Source organism: Saccoglossus kowalevskii, chromosome 7 (genome assembly GCF_978046115.1).
Source record: "Saccoglossus kowalevskii chromosome 7, keSacKowa6.1, whole genome shotgun sequence".
In the NCBI taxonomy this organism is placed as follows: domain Eukaryota; kingdom Metazoa; phylum Hemichordata; class Enteropneusta; family Harrimaniidae; genus Saccoglossus; species Saccoglossus kowalevskii.
Window position 1 is genome coordinate 31,284,837 of NC_140647.1, and position 27,532 is coordinate 31,312,368.

General features: G+C 37.5%; 1 protein-coding gene across 1 annotated transcript; it reads left to right on the top strand.

The window, feature by feature from the left end:
• Positions 1-306: 306 nt before the first annotated feature.
• LOC100375471 (ATP-dependent RNA helicase DHX8-like) lies at positions 307-26,906 on the top strand. The gene is made up of 17 exons (XM_002734228.4): positions 307-662; positions 5,825-6,066; positions 8,718-8,806; positions 11,527-11,923; positions 13,579-13,896; positions 14,276-14,461; positions 15,347-15,494; positions 16,206-16,384; positions 16,519-16,713; positions 16,933-17,329; positions 20,144-20,325; positions 20,893-21,033; positions 22,440-22,733; positions 22,961-23,089; positions 23,339-23,535; positions 24,356-24,535; positions 26,312-26,906. Exons 1-17 carry the CDS (start codon positions 560-562, stop codon positions 26,532-26,534), a joined length of 3,600 nt encoding a protein of 1,199 aa, XP_002734274.1. The 5' UTR covers positions 307-559; the 3' UTR covers positions 26,535-26,906.
• The last annotated feature ends 626 nt before the right edge of the window (positions 26,907-27,532 follow it).

Genomic DNA, 27,532 nt, shown 5'->3' on the forward strand with positions numbered 1-27,532 from the left:
TTATTGATATATAATGACATTGTAAATATTACTTTCTACTTTTTAACCAAATTTCACGACTATCAACACAATCCTTTCGACTTTCACCAAACTACAGGGTAACTTATGCAACTTTGCAGCCAACGAGAGGTTCAACGAGAGTGACTTAACCAAAAGTCATATTCTTATAATGACCGAGGTACAATTTATTGCAAAGTAGATAAATTCTTGGTACATGTGAATATTCGAAAGGCTTAGAAAAAACAGTAGATATTAGACAACACGACAGAAGAGGGCGCAAATAGAGTCTAGGGCTAAATGGTCTTTGCGCATGTGTGGTGAACTTTGACAATTTTGTTTTCTTTGTGAAACGTTTTCGGTCGTCAGACGCTGGTCATCTTTTAGCTCAAACTCGTGATTTTCAGCGACCCATATTGGTCCACAATAAGAACGTGTAATCCATACTTTCTTATAGCTACACTGAAGCCTATCTGTTTGAGAAACAAGCATATTGAACGTTGTTACTTACTTCACAGTGTTAGTCAATCGAGCCAAGGGAGAACGGCACTTGGCAAAAAATATGGCCGACATCGACGAGTTGGATAAGTTGGAGTATTTGTCGTTGGTTTCTAAAGTGTGTACTGAATTAGACAACCATCTAGGGCTCAATGACAAGGACTTGGGTAAGTGTTTGGATATGTGCTTTAGGATGCTCTGTTAACTCCGCCGAGTTCAAAATGAACATTGTGATAGATTCATTATGTTCCCATCGTGGTGTAATATTGACAGGAGCACTGTACAATTGCGGTAATTCATGCAGACCTAAATCTAGACCTAGACCGAACTAGCGGTATATATATTATTAGTACTAGTATATATCCATTGGGAAAGACTTTTTTATCCCCACCCCACCCACATTTGTTGTTGAGGGGGAGGGGGGCATGTCAGTATACTGTTCACTGAGAAGAGGATGCCAAATAATCTAAACATGTACATGTACATATGTTGTGAAATGTATTAGTAGCTGTAACACCCGAGTGAAGCGAAACTACTCAACGCCAATGATGGTTCCATTGAGTGTGAAGTAATATTATTATGATTGTTCCACCAATAAGCACTGCATGATGTTTACACCATTTGACTTGTCACCTTCATTTTCACTGATCTTGAAATAGTAGAAACTTACCAACACTGGCAACAGAAGGGAAGTCTATAAATTGTATTTTATAATGGGCAAGGATTCCTATTTTGACATTTTCAGGAATGAACAGCGTTATATTTTTGCTGCGTCATTGTGTGTGCTATGTGGCAATGATAGGTCCATTTGACCATGATTTTGAACTAGTGTAAATGCACTTTAATATGTTATGTTTCGTTGACTATAATTTATGTACTAGGATTCACAACGTGGTTTCATGTCAAATAAAATATACTTGGTAATAAGAGGTGAGGCTTTCTTGTATATTTGGGCACAGATCTAGAAGCAGTACCTACACACGAATTGGTGACGTCATAAAATACATGACCTTCAATCGGGGTCGTTTCCTCGGTATATACGAATTGGTATATACAAATTACAATAAAGATACTTAAGACATTACACATAAGGTAAAACAAATCACGTGACAATATAATGATAATAACGGTAATAAATCCTACTAGCTTAACAGTTGAAGAGAACATCAGTCGGGTGACGCCGAGGGTCACGAACTGTGTTGCAAAATGGCCGTGTGGTTGAAACTGGGTCATGGCGTGACGCGTGAGGAAGACATCATTAAACACTCAAAATCACAATAAAACGGGGAAGTGGTTGCATATTACGGCGTAGCTAACATGGGAAATAAAAAAACGCCCAATACAAACGACATGGGTTCGAATCACACTAGATACACACTCACCAGAACCGAAGCAATCAGAAACCAGCAATCGTTTTGGCTTTTCCGTTCAACTCATCGGAACACTAGAGTAGTTAGAAAAATGAACACCACTTAACGACCAACGTCGTGGCGTGGTACACAAGTGTGCCATCAAAATAAAACAAAATTAGCTTGAAAAGACAGTGGGTTCGAGTCCCGCTCAGAGCTACCGTAAAAACGTAAATCAAATAAACTGAAATCTCTCAAACCGTAAACAAGTAAACAAAGAATGTCGCAAAAAATAATAAACCTCACAAAACTGCACCATACAAAACTGAATGAATAAATAATAAAATAACTAACGTCTTAAACTGGACGATGCGCAATTTGTTCAACAGTTTCCAGATTGTGACAAGAGATAAACAAGACCCAAGTCAAGGTAAGTTTTGTTAAAGTGTCGATGGCGTTCCCTATATTACGAAAACAATTCAGGCAACAGACGAATATCTTCTGTGGTGTTGTTGAATTTATACCGTGTCTGCGGAATTGTTGATTGAGGGTTCGAAGCCAGCAGTTAACGTTTTGTTAGAAAGTTTCACAATTAAATCAAATATCCAATGATACCAGTATATTTATTTCATTATTTTAACAACTTGCAATGGTGGAAGTTGGTCAAACACGAGTTCTTACACCTAAATAAGTATCAAATATTTGTCGACACATTTATTCTCTCAACCTTGTAGAGGTGGAAATTAATTAAACAACAGGTATTTACTCACAAATATAATGGTCAATATTTGTCCATACATTCATTCTGTCAATTTAAGAACTTGTAATTGTTGGAATTAATCAAATGAGAGTTGTCTACACCAAAATAAGTTTCAAATACTTGTCCATACATTTATTCTCTCAATTTAACAACTTGTAATGGTGTAAAATAATTAAACGAGAGTTGTCTACACCAAAATAAGTCTAAAATATTTGTCCGCACATTTATTCTCTCAATTTAACAACTTGTAATGGTGTAAAATAATTAAACGAGAGCTGTCTACACCAAAATATGTCTAAAATATTTGTCCGCACATTTATTCTCTCAATTTAACAACTTGTAATGGTGTAAAATAATTAAACGAGAGCTGTCTACACCAAAATAAGTCTAAAATATTCGTCCGCACATTTATTCTCTCAATTTAACAACTTGTAATTGTGGGAATTAATCAAACGAGAGCTGTCTACACCAAAATAAGTCTAAAATATTTGTCCGCACACTTATTCTCTCAATTTAACAACTTGTAATGGTGTAAAATAATTAAACGAGAGCTGTCTACACCAAAATAAGTCTAAAATATTTGTCCATACATTTATTCTCTCAATTTAACAACTTGGAATGGTGTAAAATAATTAAACGAGAGCTGTCTACACCAAAATAAGTCTAAAATATTTGTCCATACATTTATTCTCTCAATTTAACAACTTGTAATGGTGTAAAATAATTAAACGAGAGCTGTCTACACCAAAATAAGTCTAAAATATTTGTCCGCACATTTAGTCTCTCAATTTAACAACATGTAATTGTGGGAATTAATCAAACGAGAGATGTCTACACAAAAATAAGTCTAAAATATTTGTCCGCACATTTATTCTCTCAATTTAACAACTTTTAATTGTGGGAATTAATCAAACGAGAGCTGTCTACACCAAAATAAGTCTAAAATATTTGTCTGCACACTTATTCTCTCAATTTAACAACTTGTAATGGTGTAAAACAATTAAACGAGAGCTGTCTACACCAAAATAAGTCTAAAATATTTGTCCACACATTTATTCTCTCAATTTAACAACTTGTAATGGTGTAAAATAATTAAACGAGAGCTGTCTACACCAAAATAAGTCTAAAATATTTGTCCGCACATTTATTCTTTCAATTTAATAACCTGTAATTGTGGGAATTAATCAAACGTGAGTTGTTTACATCAAACTAAGTATTAAATATTTGTTGAGACATTTATTCTCTCAATTTAACAACTTGTAATGGTGTAAAATAATTAAACGAGAGTTGTCTACACCAAAATTAATCTCAAATATTTGTCCACACATTTATTGTCACAATTTAACCACTTGTTAATAGTGGAAATTACTTAAACGCGACTTGTTTAATCAGTTGACATCAATGCAACTTACCCGCAGACAGTGCACAACAGAGTATCATTGTTGAGCAATTATAAACAGGAACGTGTCTTGGCATTAGGGTAAGGGTCGGGTCAGGTATGGGCAACGGAATTATTAACAGGAACGTGTCTTGGCATTAGGGTTAGGGTCGGGTCAGGTATGGGCAACGCAAATGGCAAACACCCAATTGGCAAGATGTACACTAATGGGTTATGGCATGCATATAGTTTACACAAGTAAAAACACAAAATTGGCAATTTTTTGGACAATTGTAACTCAATAATAGAAATATGTTGTATTTCTATATATATACACACTATATAGTCTTATCAAATGCAAACACATCCAGTCAATCCATTGTGGTCTTGTGGGTCAGTTCTCTACATAGTGACCAGGAGGACCTGGGTTCAATTCCCTTGCCTGCCCATCTTTTTTTCGCAAACACCATTTGGCAATAAAACTAAATATGACAACAAATTATTTAATTTGCATGACTACCCACATAGCTCAGTTGATTTGTACTATGTCAGCAATGTGAGCGATCGCTGGTTCGAATCCAGTATGTTTAGTTAGATTTTTGAATGCTAGTGAAGACAGTGTCCTATGAATAGGACTTAAATCCTAACTCCTGTGTGAAGACACTCGTGGTACAGTGGACAAGACAGTGCGCTGGGAACTCAAAGATCGCAAGTTCGAATCACGGATTGGACACTCCTACAAAAGACATAAAAGACGTTAAAATCATAAACAGCGGATTCAAAAACTCAAGTCAGGAAAACAGAACACAAGAATACTACCTCACATGGAAGCCAGTCGAAGTCGTCAAAGAACGAACACAGTCGAAGAACGAACACAGTTGACAGCTGTAGGTCACGTGCAACAACAGACACGAGGAGCATGGCTGCTCTCCAAATGGGTCCCTTCTTTTGTATTGACCCCCTAAGGATTGCTAATCCCCCTTTCTAACTCTTCCCCCAAAAATAATATATCGCCCCTTTTAAAATGTAATGACCCACAAATTAATGAATATTCATGAGCACAGAAACTGCTACGTCATGAATAAATTAGCATAATTTAAAAAAAATTTGCATAAAGTGTAGGTACTCCTTCTGGAGCTCTGCCTATATTTGTTTTATGGGTGGCTTCTTTCCACTCTGATTCACCTGCATTACTACGTTTGAGTTTTAGTTTGCACTGATTCTGTATTAAACTACTATGCTAGCTACAGGTAATGTATGCGCCAATAACCATCAAGTTCAAATGCTAGTTTTTAAATAAACAGAAGTAGTGTTTTACTGTTACAATGTATAAACATCACGTACACTGCTTATCGAGGAAACAGTCATAATAATATTACTGCACACTCACTGTAACCACCAATTGTGATTATGCCAATTGGTCACTCTGCTCAGGTGTTATTGGTAATAAATCAACAACAAAAAAATAATTTCATACTTTCATAGCCAAATAATCTGTTTGGGTATTAGTCTTATAGTAATATCAGGTAGTTTATCAGGTTTGGTTGCTTGCAAAAAAGTGTCAGCTCAAATAATTAAAATAAATGTCACATTGCTCTGTTTGGTAGTTTGTGTACTATGGTACCGCTAATTCCCCCAGCATGTCCGTATGTTTAAAACTATGAGCAGTCACTCTAGTTTGTGACAATAGCGTCAGACAGGTTGATTGTTTATTTAAAGAGTTGATCTGTATTCTAGCTGTTACTTTCAATTCCGATTGGACAGGATTTACAAATATTTGGGATGCATTTGATTAATCTTTTTTTTTCATCATGAATTTGTTTTTGGTTATTTCACATCCAGCTGAGTTCATCATAAATCTAGCCGAGAAAAACAATGCATTTGACACATTCAAGTCTGCCTTAGTAGAGAATGGAGCAGAGTTTCCAGACTCGTTCATTTCAAATCTGCTTCGACTGATACAACGTATGAAACCTGCAAAGAAAGATATCAAAGTTGAAGAAGAAATAGTGGATGACAGCCGGAAGAAGAGGAAGGCAGAAGCATTCCCTGGGTTGTGTTTGCCAGATAACATTGAAGTGAAGGTATGTGACCTCTGCCTAATGGGAGTGTTCGCCTAATGGGAGTGTCCACCCCTAATGGGAGTGTCCACCCCTAATGGGAGTGTCCACCCCTAATGGGAGTGTCCACCCCTAATGGGAGTGTCCACCCCTAATGGGCGTGTTCACCCCTAATGGGAGTGTCCACGCCTAATGGGCGTGTCCACCCCTAATGGGGGTATCCACCCCTAATGGGAGTGTCCACCCCTAATGGGAGTGTCCACCCCTAATGGGGGTGTCCACCCCTAATGGGAGTGTCCACCCCTAATGGGAGTGTCCATCCCTAATGGGAGTGTCCACCCCTAATGGGAGTGTCCACGCCTAATGGGAGTGTCCACCCCTAATGGGAGTGTTCGCCCCTAATGGGAGTGTTCCCCTAATGGAAGTGTCCGCCTAATGGGAGTGTCCACCCCTAATGGGAGTGTCCACCCCTGATGGGCGTGTTCGCCCCTAATGGGAGTGTCCACCCCTGATGGGAGTGTCCACCCCTAATGGGAGTGTCCACCCCTAATGGGCGTGTTCGCCTGATGGGAGTGTCCGCCCCTAATGGGCGTGTCCACCCCTAATGGGAGTGTCCACCCCTAATGGGAGTGTCCACCCCTAATGGGAGTGTCCGCCTAATGGGAGTGTCCGCCTAATGGGAGTGTCCGCCTAATGGGCGTGTTCGCCTGATGGGAGTGTCCGCCCCTAATGGGAGTGTCCGCCCCTGATGGGAGTGTCCGCCCCTGATGGGAGTGTCCACCCCTGATGGGAGTGTTCCCCTAATGGGAGTGTCCACCCCTAATGGGAGTGTCCGCCTAATGGGCGTGTCCACCCCTAATGGGCGTGTCCACCCCTAATGGGCGTGTTCCCCTAATGGGAGTGTCCACCCCTGATGGGAGTGTCCACCCCTAATGGGCATGTCCACCCCTAATGGGCGTGTTCGCCTGATGGGAGTGTCCGCCCCTAATGGGAGTGTCCACCCCTGATGGGAGTGTCCACCCCTAATGGGAGTGTCCACCCCTAATGGGAGTGTCCACCCCTAATGGGAGTGTCCACCCCTAATGGGAGTGTCCACCCCTAATGGGAGTGTCCACCCCTAATGGGCGTGTCCACCCCTAATGGGCGTGTCCACCCCTAATGGGCGTGTTCCCCTAATGGGCGTGTCCACCCCTAATGGGCGTGTCCACCCCTAATGGGAGTGTCCACCCCTAATGGGAGTGTCCGCCTAATGGGCGTGTCCACCCCTAATGGGCGTGTTCCCCTAATGGGAGTGTCCACCCCTGATGGGAGTGTCCACCCCTAATGGGAGTGTCCACCCCTAATGGGAGTGTCTGCCTAATGGGAGTGTTCGCCTAATGGGCGTGTCCACCCCTAATGGGCGTGTTCGCCTGATGGGAGTGTCCGCCCCTAATGGGAGTGTCCACCCCTGATGGGAGTGTCCACCCCTGATGGGAGTGTCCACCCCTAATGGGAGTGTCCACCCCTAATGGGAGTGTCCACCCCTAATGGGCGTGTCCACCCCTAATGGGCGTGTCCACCCCTAATGGGAGTGTCCACCCCTAATGGGAGTGTCCACCCCTAATGGGAGTGTCCACCCCTAATGGGAGTGTCCACCCCTAATGGGCGTGTCCACCCCTAATGGGAGTGTCCACGCCTAATGGGCGTGTCCACCCCTAATGGGCGTGTCCTACTAATGGGAGTGTCCACCCCTAATGGGCGTGTCCACCCCTAATGGGAGTGTCCACCCCTAATGGGAGTGTCCACCCCTAATGGGAGTGTCCACCCCTAATGGGAGTGTCCACCCCTAATGGGAGTGTCCACCCTAATGGGAGTGTCCACCTAATGGGTGTGTCCACCCCTAATGGGAGTGTCCGCCCCTAATGGGAGTGTCCACCCCTAATGGGAGTGTCCACCCCTAATGGGCGTGTCCACGCCTAATGGGAGTGTCCACCCCTAATGGGCGTGTTCGCCTGATGGGAGTGTCCGCCCCTAATGGGCGTGTCCACCTAATGGGAGTGTCCACCCCTAATGGGGGTGTCCACCCCTAATGGGAGTGTCCACCCCTAATGGGAGTGTCCACCCCTAATGGGAGTGTCCACCCCTAATGGGAGTGTCCACCCCTAATGGGAGTGTCCACGCCTAATGGGAGTGTCCACCCCTAATGGGAGTGTCCACCCCTAATGGGCGTGTCCACGCCTAATGGGAGTGTCCACCCCTAATGGGCGTGTCCGCCTAATGGGAGTGTCCACCCCTAATGGGAGTGTCCGCCCCTAATGGGCGTGTCCGCCTAATGGGAGTGTCCACCCCTAATGGGAGTGTTCGCCTAATGGGAGTGTCCGCCTAATGGGAGTGTCCAACTAAAAGAGGGATCCAACTAATAATAGAGGGGCTACTGTAAACCGTTAAATTTTTACTGATATCAATGTTGGAGATTAAACATTGTATTTATAGTTTGTATTTGAGTTTCACATTCTCAGTACATGTTGTATTATTTTACAACAAAATCTAAATACTGTCTGATTTATCACAAGGTTAAGTATCTCTTTGTGAAGTGTTATCATCAATGGTGTGTTTTATTACATCATAAACAGAAATTCATGGTTATTCACAAAATCTGAAAATACCGGATTGTTTATTTGTTTGTTTATTTTTAGCCTACTTCAGATGATAAAAAAATTGCTGACGATGCCATAGATGAACTAGAAGCACTTATGCCAAAATTAGAACCAGAAGTCACTCATGTGTAAGTCAAGTTGGTTAAATCTCTAAGTTTAAGTATGTAATTTATGTCTAGAAACTGGTATATAAGCACCGATTAACAATCCTCTATTTTTGGTTTGAAATTCAAGCATACTACTGGATTTGGCTGATACCCCGCCCATCCTAAGCCCCCGCCCATGGGCGATGTTTCAAATAGTGGGCGATGTTTTGGTCCACACATTGCCTGACTGAACCAACAAACATTTTTACAGACCCCAATTTTTCCGTCCGACATCTTGCATTGAGCGCGCTATTTCAAATATGACTCTAAAAATAATTCACTGTGAAGTCGAAACGTGTAAAAATCCAATAAATCAAATGCTGTATACAAATTGTTGTTGCATGAAAAATGGTATATATTTGTATTTTATGCAAGTATTTATTACCAATTTCAAGAGTAAAAGTCATAACTTTTATTATGGCTTGTGAATACATTTCACTTACGTTTATTACAATCAAATAAAGTCTGCGCTTGAAATGAATGCTATTTACAAAGTTTGAAATACCCAAGCCTTCCTGATTCGAGCCTCCTGGTTGATTTGACAACGGTAGGTATCGTTAATGTTTAATCTTTGTCTGTATCGCATTCCTGACAAAAAGTTCAAGATCAGTAAACAGGAAATTGGCGAACTAAAATGTCTCCTGCATTTCACACACGACATGATTTAAAAAAAAACACAGAGTTAAGCGGTCGTGTACATTCTAGAAATCTAACCTTACACACATAATCTTGTATTTGACTTGTTTTTTTGTACAAAAAAAAAACGTTTCAGTAAACTCTTCGCATTCGTGGTATTTGTGAGAGTTGAAAGATTTTTTGAACAAATGATAGGTAACTATATTAATTTTGGTGAAGCTGGGTGACCCGAATTTAAATATCAGTGCGTGAATTCTGGAAGTCATTGCCCAATGCCGCACGTAATTCAAACACATGGTTAGTAGAGTTCAGTCGAAATGTATGTGAATAATGCGATCAAAGTGCGCTGCCCAGAGTTTATTATATTACATATTCACTTCATTTCGAATAAAATAATTCACCATTGGGAACATCGATGAATCACAAGACATCTGACTACTATGATTTAAATGCGCCCATGTTTATGTTTGTGTAATTATTATGCATTATAAAGTTGGTAATATAAATTACTTGAGTTTGCGTAATTATTATGAAAGCATTACGAAGTTGAAATATTCAGAGCCGGAACAATATTGTAAACAAATTTGCGTCATTAGAAAAGCAGCGCACTATTTAAGTAAACGATGTTGATATATTCAAAGCCAGAGTTGCAGACAAGTTGTATGTGATTACAGTACCGTCGGATATAATAACAATTTTACTAGACCGACATGCGGAGCACGAAAGAAAAAGGTTGCAACGATAACGCGCCAGTTCAGTGCGTGACTTGGGGTCAAACTTAGTCAACACATACTTGATGTCAGCAGTATCGCCACGCTGCAACAGTTTGTAAAGAAGTACTTGAAGGTCAATTGCCCTCAAAATGATTTCGCTGATTACTCGGTTGTCGCAGCATGTGTTGTCATGTCCATGATGCACCCCGTTTTGACTTTGTCTTGCTTTTCCTTCTAGTTCACCAATGTATTAAAACACTTTGAATTTATACTTTGCATGATTATATTTGGTCAATGCGAAACATTATTTTTTCTAAACATTTTCTGAGACCATTTTTATCAACACAGGGTTAGTTTTCCCGATTCATAGATGCTCTAGGGTAATCAGATGTGATTGGTTTAAATAATGAAAAACATGCATATTGATTATCTAATTATTATTAGCCTATTTATGATATCTCAAAAATCAGATTTAATTTGAATATGTGGTAGAGGATCTCTGAAATAAATTAGACTAAAAACCACAGATATAAAATCTAATGTATTTTCCCGTCAAAAAGTACATTATAAACATCAATAATGTGTTTTTCATGTTGTACATCTCAAATAGCAGACAAATATTAGTTGCCAAGCTTTTGGTTTGGAAGGCTAATTATTAAACTTTTATTATGTCACCAATATTCTAAGCACTCGGGAGTTCTTTCTAAGCTTCCTTTGATTCACCATGTGTAGTTTATACTGTATGTTGTCAACTGCCATGAGCTTTTTGCGAGAATAACACAAAGAATGCATAAAGGCAGTACTGTGCCCATATCAAACAGTCTGCCTGAGTGTATACTTTACAGTATTCTGGTGATAACTTTATTATACGTTCCTTCCTGCTTGTTAATTTTGTGATAAATATATGCCTGCGTCCCATATGAACATTTTGTAATGAAATTTGTTGTTTATAAAATGTGAATTTCATATTATACCCATTGCTAAGTCGCACCTCAATAAACCACGGCTTCGGCTAGGTCGTGGGTAGTTGGAAGTTCTATTGTATTTTACCAACAGTTTTGAAGTAAAAGAACTTATGTTTCATTGCATTGTATTTAATTAGCCGTTAAAAGGCTGGAGGAGACAACTTAACACCTATTTCTGTGTGTTGATTACTGCAATGACAGCGGCCTTACTCGATGTGTTGATGGGGTATGAAATTGTGACTTTAAGTACTTCTCAGCCGGACCACTTTGATAAAGCTCTATAAAACTCACTGCAATGTGTTTAATCCATGCAGACATTGACGCTATCAAAGTATTGGTGTACTCGAGTTCTATTCACTTTGTATTTGTTCTCTATTTATTTGAACAGTAAAGACAAAAAAAAGAAACATCGAAGTAGAAGCAAAAGTGTAGAAAAAGAAAAGCACAGAGACAAAAAGAGACATAGACACAGAGATCGTGACAGGGACCGAGATAAAAGGAGAGACAGGTCACGGTCCAGAAGTCGAGATAGATACAGAGATAGAGATCGGCGTAGAACCCGCAGTAGAAGTAAGGACAGAGACAGTTATAAAAACAGTAGGGACAAGGAAAGTGGTAGCGGAAAGAAAAAATATAAAGATAACTTTGTTGACAGAGCCCCACCAGCTGATCCTGAAATAGGACATGTGTATGACGGCAAGATTGCTAGTATTATGAAATTTGGTTGTTTTGTCCAATTGGAAGGACTGAGAAAACGTTGTGATGGTCTCGTCCATATTTCACAGGTACGTGTCAATTTATGTGTGTAATGATTTCAAACAACTATTCATTTCAAACAAATATTCATGGTACGCTAGTTTTACAGTTGTATTTAAAAATTGAAGCACATTGCATTCTAATTTGAAAAGTGAAGCACATTGCATTCTAATTTGAAAAGTGAAGCACATTGCGTTCTAATTTGAAAAGTGAAGCCCATTGCATTCTAATTTGAAAAGTGAAGCCCATTGCATTCTAATTTGAAAAGTGAAGCCCATTGCATTCTAATTTGAAAAGTGAAGCACATTGCGTTCTAATTTGAAAAGTGAAGCACATTGCATTCTAATTTGAAAAGTGAAGCACATTGCATTCTAATTTGAAAAGTGAAACCCATATTCATGGTAAGCTAGTTCTACAGTTGTATTTAAAAATTGAAGCACATTGCATTCTAATTTGAAAAGTGAAGCACATTGCGTTCTAATTTGAAAAGTGAAGCACATTGCGTTCTAATTTGAAAAGTGAAGCACATTGCATTCTAATTTGAAAAGTGAAGCACATTGCATTCTAATTTGAAAAGTGAAGCACATTGCGTTCTAATTTGAAAAGTGAAGCCCATTGCATTCTAATTTGAAAAGTGAAGCACATTGCATTCTAATTTGAAAAGTGAAGCCCATTGCATTCTAATTTGAAAAGTGAAGCACATTGCGTTCTAATTTGAAAAGTGAAGCACATTGCATTCTAATTTGAAAAGTGAAGCACATTGCATTCTAATTTGAAAAGTGAAACCCATATTCATGGTAAGCTAGTTCTACAGTTGTATTTAAAAATTGAAGCACATTGCATTCTAATTTGAAAAGTGAAGCACATTGCGTTCTAATTTGAAAAGTGAAGCACATTGCATTCTAATTTGAAAAGTGAAGCACATTGCATTCTAATTTGAAAAGTGAAGCACATTGCGTTCTAATTTGAAAAGTGAAACACATTGCATTCCAATTTGAAAAGTGAAGCACATTGCGTTCTAATTTGAAAAGTGAAGCACATTGCATTCTAATTTGAAAAGTGAAGCACATTGCATTCTAATTTGAAAAGTGAAACACATTGCATTCCAATTTGAAAAGTGAAGCACATTGCATTCTAATTGGAAAAATGAAGCCCACTGCGTTCTAATTTGAAAAGTGAAACACATTGCATTCCAATTTGAAAAGTGAAGCACATTGCATTCTAATTGGAAAAGTGAAGCCCATTGCATTCTAATTTGAAAAGTGAAGCACATTGCATTCCAATTTGAAAAGTGAAGCACATTGCATTCTAATTGGAAAAGTGAAGCCCATTGCATTCTAATTTGAAAAGTGAAGCACATTGCATTCCAATTTGAAAAGTGAAGCACATTGCATTCTAATTTGAAAAGTGAAGCCCATTGCATTCTAATTTGAAAAGTGAAGCCCATTGCATTCTAATTTGAAAAGTGAAGCACATTGCATTCTAATTTGAAAAGTGAAGCACATTGCATTCTAATTTGAAAAGTGAAGCCCATTGCAATCTAATTTGAAAAGTGAAGCACATTTCATTCTAATTTGAAAAGTGAAGCACATTCTAATCTGAAAATTGAAGCAGATTGCATTCTAGTTTTATTGTCAAACTTTTGGTGGAACAATTAAAAGACTGTATACTTTATTGTTCTTAGTTAAGACGTGAAGGCAGAGTGTCTGATGTCAATGAAGTGGTACACAAAGGTCAAAAAGTCAAGGTCAAGGTATTATCCATAGTTGGCGCGAGAGTAAGCCTATCAATGAAAGATGTTGACCAGGACACTGGAGAAGATCTGAATCCTACAAGTGCCCGTAACTTGCCGTCTTCACATGATAATCCTGAGGAAACAATTCGTAATCCAGATAGGCCGAGTAATATACCTTTAGTTAATGTTAAAATGGAAGAAGATGACAGTTCAAATGTGAAGAAAGTCCAACGAATGACATCCCCAGAAAGGTGGGAAATTAAACAGGTATGAAATTTATCATCTAACAAGACCTGTTCAGTGTAACTTGATATCGGCCATGAGAGTAGCATTGTGGTAGGTAGACATACTACATACCATTAGATTCCTGGCCTGAATGTTTTAACTCTCTTTAATACATCTCCTGTCGAGACCATTTTTCTGCAGAGGCTTTCAACAGATGATTTGTTAAAATACGTGAGTCTTTCTGTTATATTTACATTCGGCCAATAGCAGTTTTCTAAAAGTTTGGCTTGAAACTAAGATCCCCCATAATACTTACCGGTAATGTTATTTTTTATCTTCATCACTGACAACTTCTTGCATGAACTGTAAGATGAGATTTGAGAAATTTATATTGATTTGGAAATATACATTTTTATCACAGATGTTGGCAGCCAACTGCATAGATAAAACTGAATTACCCGACTTTGATGAGGATACTGGTTTACTACCCAGGGAGGAAGATAACTCAGATGAGGAAGTGGAAATTGAGATGGTGGAGGAAGAACCACCTTTCCTCAAAGGTCATGGACGTCAGAGTTTAGACTTGAGTCCTGTCAGGATAGTCAAGGTAAAACCCAGTATTTATGATAAGTATACATCTATGTATGGTTTTGTTTAATTTTTGTTGCCATCTTTTCCATATGAATTGATAAATAACTTGAATGGAAATCTACTACCGTACTTCCCCGAGTATAAGCCCAGGGGCCTGAACATGTAAAATCAGGAAAATTAGGGGGTGGGCGTATACTTAAGGACCACCTCAGAAAAGATAATTTGTTGGTAGGTTTAAAATTGTAACTATCTTCCCAACCGCGAAAAATTATCCAAATTACATTTTTCACTCACAGCGCCGGTCTCTGAGGAATATTACTTCTTTTTGAGGAAAAAATATGAAACGAGTCGTCATTGATTTCAACGACACTTTTTACAATGAAGAAACAAACGTGTTCATAAAAATACACTTAATGCACTTAATTAATGCAAGTTTTCTTGTAAAAGCTGGAACAAAACTACTGTACCAATCATGATTTTTATGCAATGAAATACACTTTTTACATGCATATTTTAACACCCTGGGCCTATACTCGGGGATGCCCTCATCTTGTTAAATGTCTAAAAACAGAGGGGTGGGCTTATACTCGGGGAGAGGCTTATACTCTGGGAAGTACGGTAATGATTTTCCACTGCACCTTTTAACTATTTAATGTTGGTTTGGACCCAACCAGTTCAATCAATTAAGTGTGTTGTTTGTGATCACATGGGGTTATGTAATTTTACTGTTTTAATGAAATGAGAAAATCTAGTCAACATTTTTTAACAGTTTTCAAAAGACGTACAGCACATCAAACAACAAGGCTGGACAGCAAACTACATCACTTTCAAAGAAATGCCATGAGTTTTTTTCAGACAGACCAGCACTATATCTGTACTGTGTTCACAATCTCGTTTATAGAATCCTGACGGTACATTGTCCAAGGCAGCCATGATGGCTAGCGCATTGTCGAAAGAAAGAAGAGAGCTGAAGCAAGCACAGGAGAGATCTGAAGCTGATTCTATTCCAACTGGTATGAACACAACATGGATTGATCCTATGCCAGAAAGTAAGTACTTGTATGGTTTATGGTTCTTAACCTTTTCACCACCAGACATTCTCACCCAAATTTTTCTGCACTTTTTTTTATATTCTTCAATATTTCTGGAAATGAACCCTAATTTTGGAGCCAGTAGACAATATTTGAGTCAATTTTCAGCTTTTATTCAAAAAATTTGGCTTTTTTTGTCCCAATCTTTTGAAGGAAAGTGCAGACTATAAACAGGATTATTTTGGGAATTTGTGATGTAAATAGGAAACTGGTAGTGAAAAATTTAACTATATCTGTTAATTGTATGGAACTTCCTTGTGAGCTTCTTAAGAAAGTGAATTCCAGCCAGTGGGGGTCTAGAACTTGTGACCATAAAACTTAAATCACACTTGCATAAACATGTCAGGCGAAAATCACTTGATTGTTGTCAGTGCTGATTTAGTCAAGCCAACTGTTATTGCATCGCCACAATTGTATTCATAGCATTCATGCAGATGATCGTCTATATCCATATATACAATATTTTTTTTCTTGCAAAGTTCCTGCATTTTTATACATCGTTTAAATGGATATTCAAAATTAAGTATAAAAAACTTTTTGGTAAAAAAAAGTGTTTAACTGGAATTATCTAATGCCTGGCCTTTATCATGTGAATTACTGGTAGTTATAAAAGCTAAAAGCCTTGAGATATCTAATTTCTCAACGTACATGTATGGTTGTTTATTACAGCTGATCGTGTCATAGGAGCACAGACACGAGGCATCGGGTTAGTACAGCCTGACATGCCAAAATGGAAACGCCATGCTTTTGGTGGTAATAAAGCTTCATTTGGAAAGAGGACAAAACTAACTATTGTTGAACAGAGAGAAAGTTTGCCAATATACAGACTGAAGGAGCAGCTTGCACAAGTAAGAATTTCGCTCAATATCAATAAACCAAGTTGTAAACATCACCATTTTTTCTATCGTCGTGTTATCATGATAAAATGTACTTACTTACTTACTTACTTACTTACTTACTTACTTACTTACTTACTTACCAGGCTATCCAAGACAACCAGATTCTTATCGTGATTGGCGAGACTGGCAGTGGCAAGACGACCCAGATAACTCAATACATTGCAGAAGCTGGTTACACGATACGTGGCAAAATAGGATGCACACAACCAAGAAGAGTTGCCGCTATGTCGGTGGCTAAGAGAGTAGCCGAGGAGTTCGGTTGTAGATTGGGACAAGAGGTACGTCTTTGATGATTAGTTGTTGTAGCACAAAGATTAATAAATGCCATGTACCGGTAGCTTAGTTGGATAGATCTGATACTGCGTACAAAGTTGCATCAGTCATATTGAACCAATTTTTTAGATGCTTCTGAAAACATGACATGCACACTCTGTTTATCAAAACTTACTTGTATTTATAAAATTTGATTACAATATAAACCATCTTCAAACACACAGGTTGGATACACAATCCGTTTTGAAGATTGTACGAGTCCAGAAACTAAAATCAAATATATGACAGATGGTATGTTACTCAGGGAGTGCCTTATCGACCCTGATTTGAACCAGTACTCTGTGATCATGTTAGATGAGGCTCACGAACGCACGATCCACACCGATGTCTTGTTTGGTTTGATGAAGAAAGCTATAAGGAAGAGAACAGAGTTGAAATTAATTGTTACCTCGGCAACACTGGACGCAGTAAAGTTTTCCCAATATTTCTTTGAATCACCCATTTTCACGATTCCTGGACGTACATATCCTGTTGAGATTCTTTACACTAAGGAGCCAGAGACAGATTACTTAGATGCATCGCTAATAACTGTGATGCAAATTCATCTCACAGAACCCCCAGGTAAGTTACACCACTCTCATTGTTGCATGTGTATTATTGTAAAATACTTTGTTTTAGCTGGAATTAATTTTCCCTGAAAAATTTGTTTTGTATTCTGTAAAGAGTTTATTTATTATATGATTTTTGAATTGAATGTAAAATATAGGAAAACGGGTATATTCACTGAATTTTATTTAGAATAGTGGAATAAATTCCAAGTGAAAATAAAATGTTTTATAATAGTCGATAACATGCAGGAAGATCCCAATGTAACTTAGCTAGGGAGTTTTCTGTATGATCTGATTAAACATTCTTTATGGACTGGATATGACTTTTGCGGCCCAGGGTTGTGCAGCAAAAGCTTCCAAGCTTGTGAGTGTGTGTAAGTTATACGACCAAGAACAGCAAAAGCTGTATCAAGACCATAAATATTTAATTATATACCTTATAATAGGTGTAAATACAATTTACAACACCGTGACCTCAAACACACAACGTAATTTAGAATGAGCATTTTGTTTTGATTGTTGAAAGCAGGGCGTACTATGCCAGGCGTGTTACGGGGAATTATTGCTCTGATGTGAGGGCGTACTTCCCATAGTGTTACAAGGCCGGGCAATACGAGGTATATGATAACACAGCAAGTTCTCAATTAGTCTGACAACATTGCTATGGAGTTCATTATGTAGTCGTATAACCTAACTATGGAGTTCTCTGTGTAGGCTGATAACATAGCTAGGGAGTTCATTATGTAGTCGTATAACCTAACTATGGAGTTCTCTGTGTAGGCTGATAACATAGCTAGGGAGTTCATTATGTAGTCGTATAACCTAACTATGGAGTTCTCTGTGTAGGCTGATAACCTAGCTAGGGAGTTCATTATGTAGTCGTATAACCTAACTATGGAGTTCTCTGTGTAGGCTGATAACATAGCTAGGGAGTTCATTATGTAGTCGTATAACCTAACTATGGAGTTCTCTGTGTAGGCTGATAACATAGCTAGGGAGTTCATTATGTAGTCGTATAACCTAACTATGGAGTTCTCTGTGTAGGCTGATAACATAGCTAGGGAGTTCATTATGTAGTCGTATAACCTAACTATGGAGTTCTCTGTGTAGGCTGATAACATAGCTAGGGAGGTCTTTGTAGTCTGATAACCTACTGTGAAATTTGCTATTTTCGCTGTAAGAATGATTCAGTTAAAATAAAATCCAGCATATATACCTTTTTCCTATATTTCACATTCAGCTCGTCAGAAATCAGTGAAAAATAAATTCCTTAGAAACACCTAAAAACACTTTTCAGCAAAAATTAATTCCAGCTAATAATAAAGTGTTTTACAGTAGCTAGGGAGTTCTCTATATACCGTTAAAGTCCTATTATAAACCGCGGTTTATATTACAATGTATCAATTTAAAAATTGGGATCAAAAGCTCAAGTTCGGGGTGCGGTTTCTATTACGTACATATTGCAATCACTAAATGGGCGTGGTCATTTTTTGTTCACAACACATGCACAAAACAAACAATATACCGTACAATCTCTTGAATAGGCGTCGGGGAAGAGTGAAAGGCCTTATTTTGGTTCTAAAATAGGCGTTACGAAATGTTGAAAAATTACAGTCAATCAAAAAAAAATTCTACATGATACAAAAAATACTCAGTTTTTTTAATGTAATATGCATTTTTTTTTTTTAATTTTCTTGGTAACGAAAAGTATATTCAAACAGAAGTTTCAAATAAAAACACGAATGCACTGCTTAGTAGCAAATGATCACATAACGGTAGCTCGATCCGGCCATGCTGCTGGTCACAAGTGAATAACTTACTTGTTTTCGAAGTGTTGATATTGGTGATTATTATTTAGTAGTGATTACAATAACGCACGAAAAATAAATTCGTTGAATTGTTATAAAATGCAAGTAAAATTCAACTCAGTTTCCCCGTAAGCGAATGATTTCAGTCACATGTAAACAGCCGATACGATATCCGCCATGCTTTTGAATGCTCACGTGACGTATTATTGACCGGATAGGTCAAGTCGCTAATTAACCAATCAAAATGCTGGATGGTGCCCACGTGTCTAAATTACATAGCTCATTTAAATATGTTAATGACAGTTCAGCGACCTCATGGTGAACGCAACACGGAAGAGATTTACCGAGAATGTAGTGCGATCTTTTGCCTTTGATTTCCATGGGAAAACGGCATGATTTTTTTTTTAAATCAAGAAATTATTTGTTTTCGAAAGATAAATTATTCTTCAATGCTCAGTTTAACACTTTTACGGTGATAAAAGCTCATTGTCTAAAACTTACGAAACACAGACGTATTCAGAAAGAGTATTGACAGAGGTCGCCGCCAGAACAAAAGCAGTTTCATTGCCAGTCTGACATCTTATCACCGCTGAACAATAAATAGGTGTGAATATTTTTAGGCATGTTGTCGAAACAAAGAATAGGATTAGGAACAATGCCGTTTTGGAACAGCTGGTTGAAACAATGAAGTCAGTCACGGTCTTGTTGAATTGGGGGTGCGGTTAGTAATAGGTACTTTTCAAGTTTTCAATTTTTGTTAAGAACTCTTTAACCCCGAAGCCGGAATTGGGGGTGCGGTTACTATTACGTATGCGGTTTATATTAGGACTTTAACGGTAGTCTGATAAAATACTGGTAGCCAGGGAGTTCTTTGTAGTCCAATAATATAGCTAGAGAGTTCTCAATGTGATTTGCCTAGGGAGTTCTCTGTTTAATATTATATATAGCTGGTAGTTTCCCAACATATAAACTGCATACAACAATGCACACAAATCTTATGTCACTGTTCTCCCTGTCAGGTGATATTCTGGTCTTCTTAACTGGTCAAGAAGAGATAGACACCGCTTGCGAAATCCTCTATGAAAGGATGGAATCCCTCGGACCGGATGTACCAGAGCTGATCATCTTACCTGTATATTCAGCATTGCCCAGTGAGATGCAAACAAGAATATTTGACCCAGCACCTCCAGGTAGTCGAAAGGTAAAATCACTGATACCAAGACATTAGCATTGCTGTTCGTCTGCTGCTAAGTAATGCATGGTTCACTCACAGATGACAATTTCAGGACATTTCCATATTTGCTTTCTTAGAAGCACTTCACCAGTAGAAGTGCAAATTGCGTGTATGATGGATCGTTAAAATTATTCTAACCATAGACACACAACTCATTTACGTAAGTGCATGCATTACTAATAAAGCAATTATGGTATACATTTTATTGTACTGATGATGAAATGCAGATTGTATTTTATATTTAAGCAGTTGACAAATTACAACTGTACATCAACAAAAAGAATATGATTCTTGTTTGATCACTTGACAGTGTATTTCAAGAAATCTGTTTCTTTCAAGATGACATTGTAGAAACTAGTGCATGACAATTACCCTGTTTCTTGTCCTATTTACAAATATCTATCTAAGTCAGATCATATCGGAAATTTCACCAGTACGCTACTAAAGGCCAAATCTAGCACATTTTGTTGCTGGCTCTGGTGGAGTAAATCTTGTTTTTTCTCACTGTAAAGTTTCTTACTGTTGATGTTATAGGTTGTGATTGCTACCAATATTGCTGAGACATCTCTGACTATTGATGGTATATACTATGTGGTAGATCCAGGGTTTGTCAAGCAGAAGGTGTACAATTCAAAAACCGGTATGGATCAGCTGGTTGTTACACCAATATCACAGGTAGTTAAATATATATTGGAAACCTTATAGTTACTGGTCATATAAAATGTGTACTGTGTCCATGACTAAAACCATTTCACCAGAAAACATGCCTTTTTGTCATTACTGTAAGTGTTGTTACAACTATGTTCATTCTATGAAAAATTGGAATCAAGTAATAATGGTGTAGGTGTGTTCAGATACAGAAATGAATAAATAGTCTATGGCAATTCATCGGAAATCAAAATTACCCTTGTTCAATTAACTACCACCCAATAATAGTATAAATTAATAAAATTATTGCTTACAATTGCTTCTGGTGTAGAATAAATAATTTTCAGATATTGAAAGTTAAAAAAACAAAACGCAGCTTTTTAGCAGGATATTGATTCAATATAATTTATTCAACTAATATATTTATGTAGTTGGCTACCAATAAAATTTATCGCCAGATTTTCTTGACTTTTACTATATAGTTTCATCTATGATGTTGCTCACAAAATCCAGAAAAAAATGTTTAGTCACTGATATACATTTTGCAAAAAAAATGAAAATGGCCATTTTGGGGCATTTACCATTGGTTACTATTATAGTAAAAATGTTTTGTTTTTTTACATGTAGTGAAAAAATGATATTTAGTGACAAGATGGGTAATCATTGCTTTCCTGAACTATTGAAAAATCCTGACAAATATTTGTTTTATGAAATAATTTTTTCAGTTTTTCAAAATATTTCATAACCAGTTTTAGAAAGTCACAAGGTTTATGACTTGAGTACAAATCAACAATAATGTAACACTTTTGAGCGTGATAATTTTTACCAGCTTATTTAATTGGTGTTTAATTAATTTAATTACCTGTGAATGACCTTTAAACATTTATCTCTCCTCCCCATATAGTGCTATGAAATATATGTATATATGTATTTATTAGCTATCACAAGTTCAAGTTTAAATCCTGTCCATCTAGTAAACTAACTAGTAATAAAAATGGTATTCTATAAATATTCATGATTTCATGCAACAGAAAAATACAGTACTTTGCACAATTCTGATCATCAAAAGTATGGGGGTAGTGATTTCACAGAGCACTCTTTCCAGATATATCACCATTGAGTGTGATTTGCATACTGCAATCTGGTCATCATCTTTCCTTTTGTGCCCCTGATCCATAGTTTAACCTTTTCTCTCCAAAAATTGTCTGCACTTGTTTCTTGTATATTCTTCAATATTTCTGGAAATGAACCCCAATTTGCAAACAGACAAACATGCAAAATTTGAGTCAATTTGGTTATTTTTGTCCCAATTTCCGAACGGGACTATTTTGTGAATTTGTGATCAAAAGCGGGATCTGGTGGTGAAAAAGTTAATATTTTCTCTCAATCAGTGTTATTTCTAAAATTGTTATGTCTCTCATTTCACACCACAGGCTCAAGCAAAACAGAGATCCGGTCGTGCTGGTAGAACTGGTCCAGGAAAGTGCTATAGGTTATACACAGAAAGAGCTTACCGAGATGAGATGTTGACAACAGCTGTACCTGAAATCCAACGTACCAACTTGGCTAGTACTATACTCTCCCTTAAAGCTATGGGTATCAATGATTTGCTGTCATTTGATTTCATGGACCCGCCCCCAACAGAGACGTTGATCGCAGCGATGGAGCAGTTACATTCACTCAGTGCATTAGATGATGAAGGCTTACTCACAAGGTTGGGCAGGAGGGTAAGTCAATGTTGAAAACGTTTCATACAGTAACTCGTGTTCAGCAATAATCTATTTTCACCTTCAGGAAAGATGTAAAAGTAAAATTTGTCTGGTGTCACTGTTGTTGTTGTCATCGTTGTAAATTTTTTGGTAAACCAACGTGAGACAAGTTAGTTTTACCATAGACTCTATAGTTGCACTGTAATGATCTGTTTCTGAAGATGTGCTCGCTTTGTCTTTTATAGATGGCAGAGTTTCCCCTGGAACCCATGTTATCAAAAACATTGATCATGTCGGTTCATCTTGGCTGCAGTGATGAAATACTGACTGTGGTGTCAATGTTATCTGTACAAAATGTGTTCTACAGACCAAAGGTGAGTTTTTCATTACTTGTCGGTAAGCTGATTCATTGATTCATCGATACTCTCATTGGGCTTAGTTACATGTATGTCCTAAAGCCTTGATAATTAACAAAGAACATGTAACCCCAGTCTTTTGCTGGCAATTCAAAGCTATGCACCAGTCACTGTAGTTTCGATGTTACATAATTTTTCGCATTCTCGTCATAACCTCACATTGTAGTTGATAAAAGTCAATAATAATACATTGATTATTGTTACCAGGATAAGCAGTCACTGGCTGATCAAAGGAAAGCCAAGTTTCACCAGTTAGAAGGAGATCATTTAACACTACTTGCAGTCTACAATTCGTGGAAGAACAATAAATTCTCTAATCCGTGGTGTTTTGAAAATTTTGTACAAGCAAGGACTTTGCGGAGAGCCCAGGATGTGAGGAAACAGTTGATGGGCATCATGGACAGGTAAAGAAACTTGCTTCATAGGGGAATCTACCATATGTGTGGAAAAACATGTTTTGCTCACGATGATATTCACCCGATACTTATACATTCGTTAACATGACCAAATTTTTACCCAGTTTCAATATTATCAATTTTTAGTATAATCTTAGAGGCACCCTTATGACAACACAGTTCGGTTTTCATAAGAAATATCGCACAAAGCTTGCCCTTGTAAATTTGGTTACAGATATTATCTGGTACTGACAAGACTGGACAATAGTTCTGTCACTCTTGGTGTGTTTATTGACCTTAGAAAGGCTTTCACATCAAGTCTCAGAAGTATTGGGGCAGTAAATTTGCAAACTCGCTAACGAATAATAAGTACTGGTAATTTACAAAAAAAAAATATGCAAATCTCATTCCTATCAAATAATGGAGCGTTCTATCATAATCACACCTTTCCCATGATCCCAGGTGGGGTAACATTAAGACAACCGCTAATAAAGTTTGTTCGCATTCATCGTTTTTGCATGGAAAATCCCTTGCCTACGAACACCTAATTACACAAAGGACATAGAACACTTTCCATGGTATATTTGAAACTGAAATCAACATCTGACAGTAAGCCCCTTTTTAGCCCCTGAAAGTCTGACGATGGTCCCCTACTATAATATAGATTCAGCTGTAAAAATATAAGATCTACCATGATCTCTATATTAAAATCTACAAGAGACTGTATAGAACATCTACCAGTATGGTTTACATGGTGTAGCAAATGTTTTCTACTGTATTGCTGGAAACTTAGTAATAATTTTGTACCAACATGTACTTGTTTTTACAGACACAAACTAGATGTTTTCTCATGTGGTAAGAACACTGCCAAAGTTCAGAAAGCAATATGTAGCGGGTTCTTCCGTAATTCAGCTAAGAAAGACCCACAGGAAGGTTACCGTACATTGGTAGATGGACAAGTTGTGTATATTCATCCATCAAGTGCACTGTTCAATAGACAACCTGAATGGTAAGTGTCCCAGACACAATAAATCCCTTCTCAGTCCATGTTAGACTGTCAACAGTTGGTCATACCTAATATTAATCTGTTATTATTAATAAATATTGTGTTTAAACGTAATAGGCGTGAATTAATTACGGGACAGGTAGTATGGAATGCCGTTAGGCGTGACTGACTGTCCGGTGCTGCAATTCACCGGTAAGATTTCTTACCAGATCCGGGTACTTTCATATGCAAATGAATAGTCGCGCAGATGTCTATCATTTTATCGTGGCCAATCGTGAAAAGGGTCAGGGGTCGCTGGCTACTATGATTGCCAACGACTGCTAACTTCCCAATAACTCTCACTAGTTTGTTGAAATTTCCTGAACTCATCCATGTTTTTATGCAGAGTGGACGCTCTCAGTCCACATTTTCTGCACGCATACAAACTGACAAGATGTAGATCGATCGTCTCTGCCACAACAAATTTAATTTCTTCGCATGTTGTAGTTCTGTTGATCCCGCGAAACAGTCTCTTTCGTTTTTAGCTTCGCTGTCGACAAATATTACTGATTGAAAACGCATGTCAGAATGTTTTCAAACCTTGGATGGTTTTTTTCAGATTTGTTCATTTCATATAAAAATCTCCATTTTTGGTGAATATTTTTGTCATTTTTGGTAAAAATGATATTTACAACTTCTTGTTAAAAACCGCAAGTTCAATTGCTTTGATATTACATATATAGGTACTACATGTGGACCTTTCTCAGACTTGTTCATTTCATGATAATATCTTCAATTCTCTAATTTTGATGGATATTTTTGGCAAGTAATTTTTTGACTTCTTGTTAAAAACCTCAAGTCCGATTGCTTTAATACTATACATATTGTTCATTTTCTAATGGTATCTTCAGTTCTTAATTGAAATGTGCATTGCTAACAGCGGAGCTATCTCAGCCGACAGGCTGCTTATTTTATTTGACTGCCACAAACAATGCACGTTGTTTCCTTGGTTCTAGGCAATTTAATAGTTTTCTTTGCTATTTGAATGGAGTGACTGTAATTATTGTGTTCATAACGTGAATAACCAACGCATTCAGGGGGTCATTTAAAATAAATTTGCATACATTATGTTAATATAATTTATTTCGTGACATTAGCATCAACTATGAATTATTCATACCAACTAGAAACTGCAGACGGGGACAGTCTCTCGGGACTAAAGTTCCTCGCGTGAAATGGTTCGCATTTCCTATCAAACGCCTTTGGCGTTTGAATGTCTAGGAAACACAATTACATTAGGCCCGAGAACTGTCAACAGTCTATTAAATCCATGTCAATAATTGCCTCAAACAAGCTTAGAAAACACTCGAGGTTAAGTTTTTTGGACACCAACATTTTTTCTTTGTTAATTTTGGACAAAATAGGCATAATCTTCCTTTGCTCACTAGTCTTTGAAAGATATGAATAAAATACACAGGTTTAATTCATAGTTTTGTCAATGAAATGCAGTACTTATACAGATATTTTCGTCATGCACAGTGTTTGATGTAAACTAACAAACTTGTTAGTGAACATTGTACAAGACACTTGTAACACTTTCAAACTCAAGTTTAGTCAAAGCTTGTATAAAAGGCAGAATTAGATTTGTTGAAGCCTGACAACAAACAACCTGCTTTCTGATCAGTCTGACCATTGGGGTTGTTGGGTAGCCAATCAGGTAAGTAGTTTTGCATTAACTCAGGATTTATGGACAGATGTACGTATATAGTATACTAATGTTATTTACTTGTACATTACCAGGGTTGTCTATCATGAGCTTGTCTTAACCACCAAAGAATACATGCGTGAAGTTACACAGACAGACCCTAAATGGATGGTGGAATTTGCACCAGCATTCTTCAAATTTGCTGATCCAACAAGACTCAGCAAACAGAAGAAACAACAGAGGCTGGAACCACTTTACAATAAATATGAAGAAGCAAACGCATGGCGTATATCAAGACAGAGATACAGGCGAAATTAATGTTAATGCTAGTTCATTCATTTTGTGCTAACTTTGAGTATATTCATGAAGTTGGCCATGTGTGAACCAGACCTTGACTTGGTTTGTTTTAAATATGGATATTAGAAACAATTGCCATATTTTGATTTTGGCTATCGCTCTGGAAACCACTACGTAATGTAAATATAACATGGTGTATCAAAACTTACTTCGTCAATGTAAGTTTAAAACTCAAGCCGTTTTAATATTGTCAGATCTGATGAAAAGTTTTTTTTAACAGCAAAGTATTTCATTTATTTGTATGTGTATTTCTATTCTATGGCTTGCTTCTCCATGGAATAAAGATGGCATTGTCTTCTGTTTTATAAATAAATAGCTGTATGCTAAACTGAATCTTTTTATCACATGTATGTCACACTGATTTCATGGGAAATGTGTCTATAAACATTCAGTGATTTTCAGGGTAAATTGACAGTTTCAGCTTCTGATTAAACAAAGCCAAACCAAAACTCTCTGAACACAATTCAAAAACATTAGCAATTGAAACAAAATTAGCAGTGACAATGCACAGTCCTTGTTCTGTATTTAATGCTGAATTCCATCACTACATGAGTGTGGGTGTATTTTTGACTGAATCAGTTATTGGCTGAACATATTTGGTTGAATCCCTAAAAAAATTGCAATTTATAACATTGTACCAAGTTTGAATGAAATCATCACTGAGATAGTTGTTTAAATGACATGCACCTGTAAACAGTATGTGTGATTCTGAACACTTTTACTGACTGATTTTAGACTAAGTGGCTGCTAATTTGACAAATCACAAAATAACAATCAGTATAATAATTGTGTACAAATTTTAACCTGAATCTAGTGATATATTAGTGAAGAATTTGCATAGAATAAAAACAAAATGGCCACTTTTTTTAAATCTTGAAAATAATGACATACACCTGTAACTCAACCTGCCATGCAGACTAGTTTTATACATAATGGCAGTCAATTTGACGAAAGAACAC

Excerpts from the sequence above, each read along its gene's own strand:
- LOC100375471 (XM_002734228.4), top strand. The coding sequence starts at position 560 with ATGGCCGACATCGACGAGTTGGATAAGTTGGAGTATTTGTCGTTGGTT. Across the intron at positions 13,897-14,275 it reads AAAGGTGGGAAATTAAACAG|ATGTTGGCAGCCAACTGCAT; the intron begins GTATGAAATTTA and ends TTTTTATCACAG. Across the intron at positions 17,330-20,143 it reads TCATCTCACAGAACCCCCAG|GTGATATTCTGGTCTTCTTA; the intron begins GTAAGTTACACC and ends TCTCCCTGTCAG.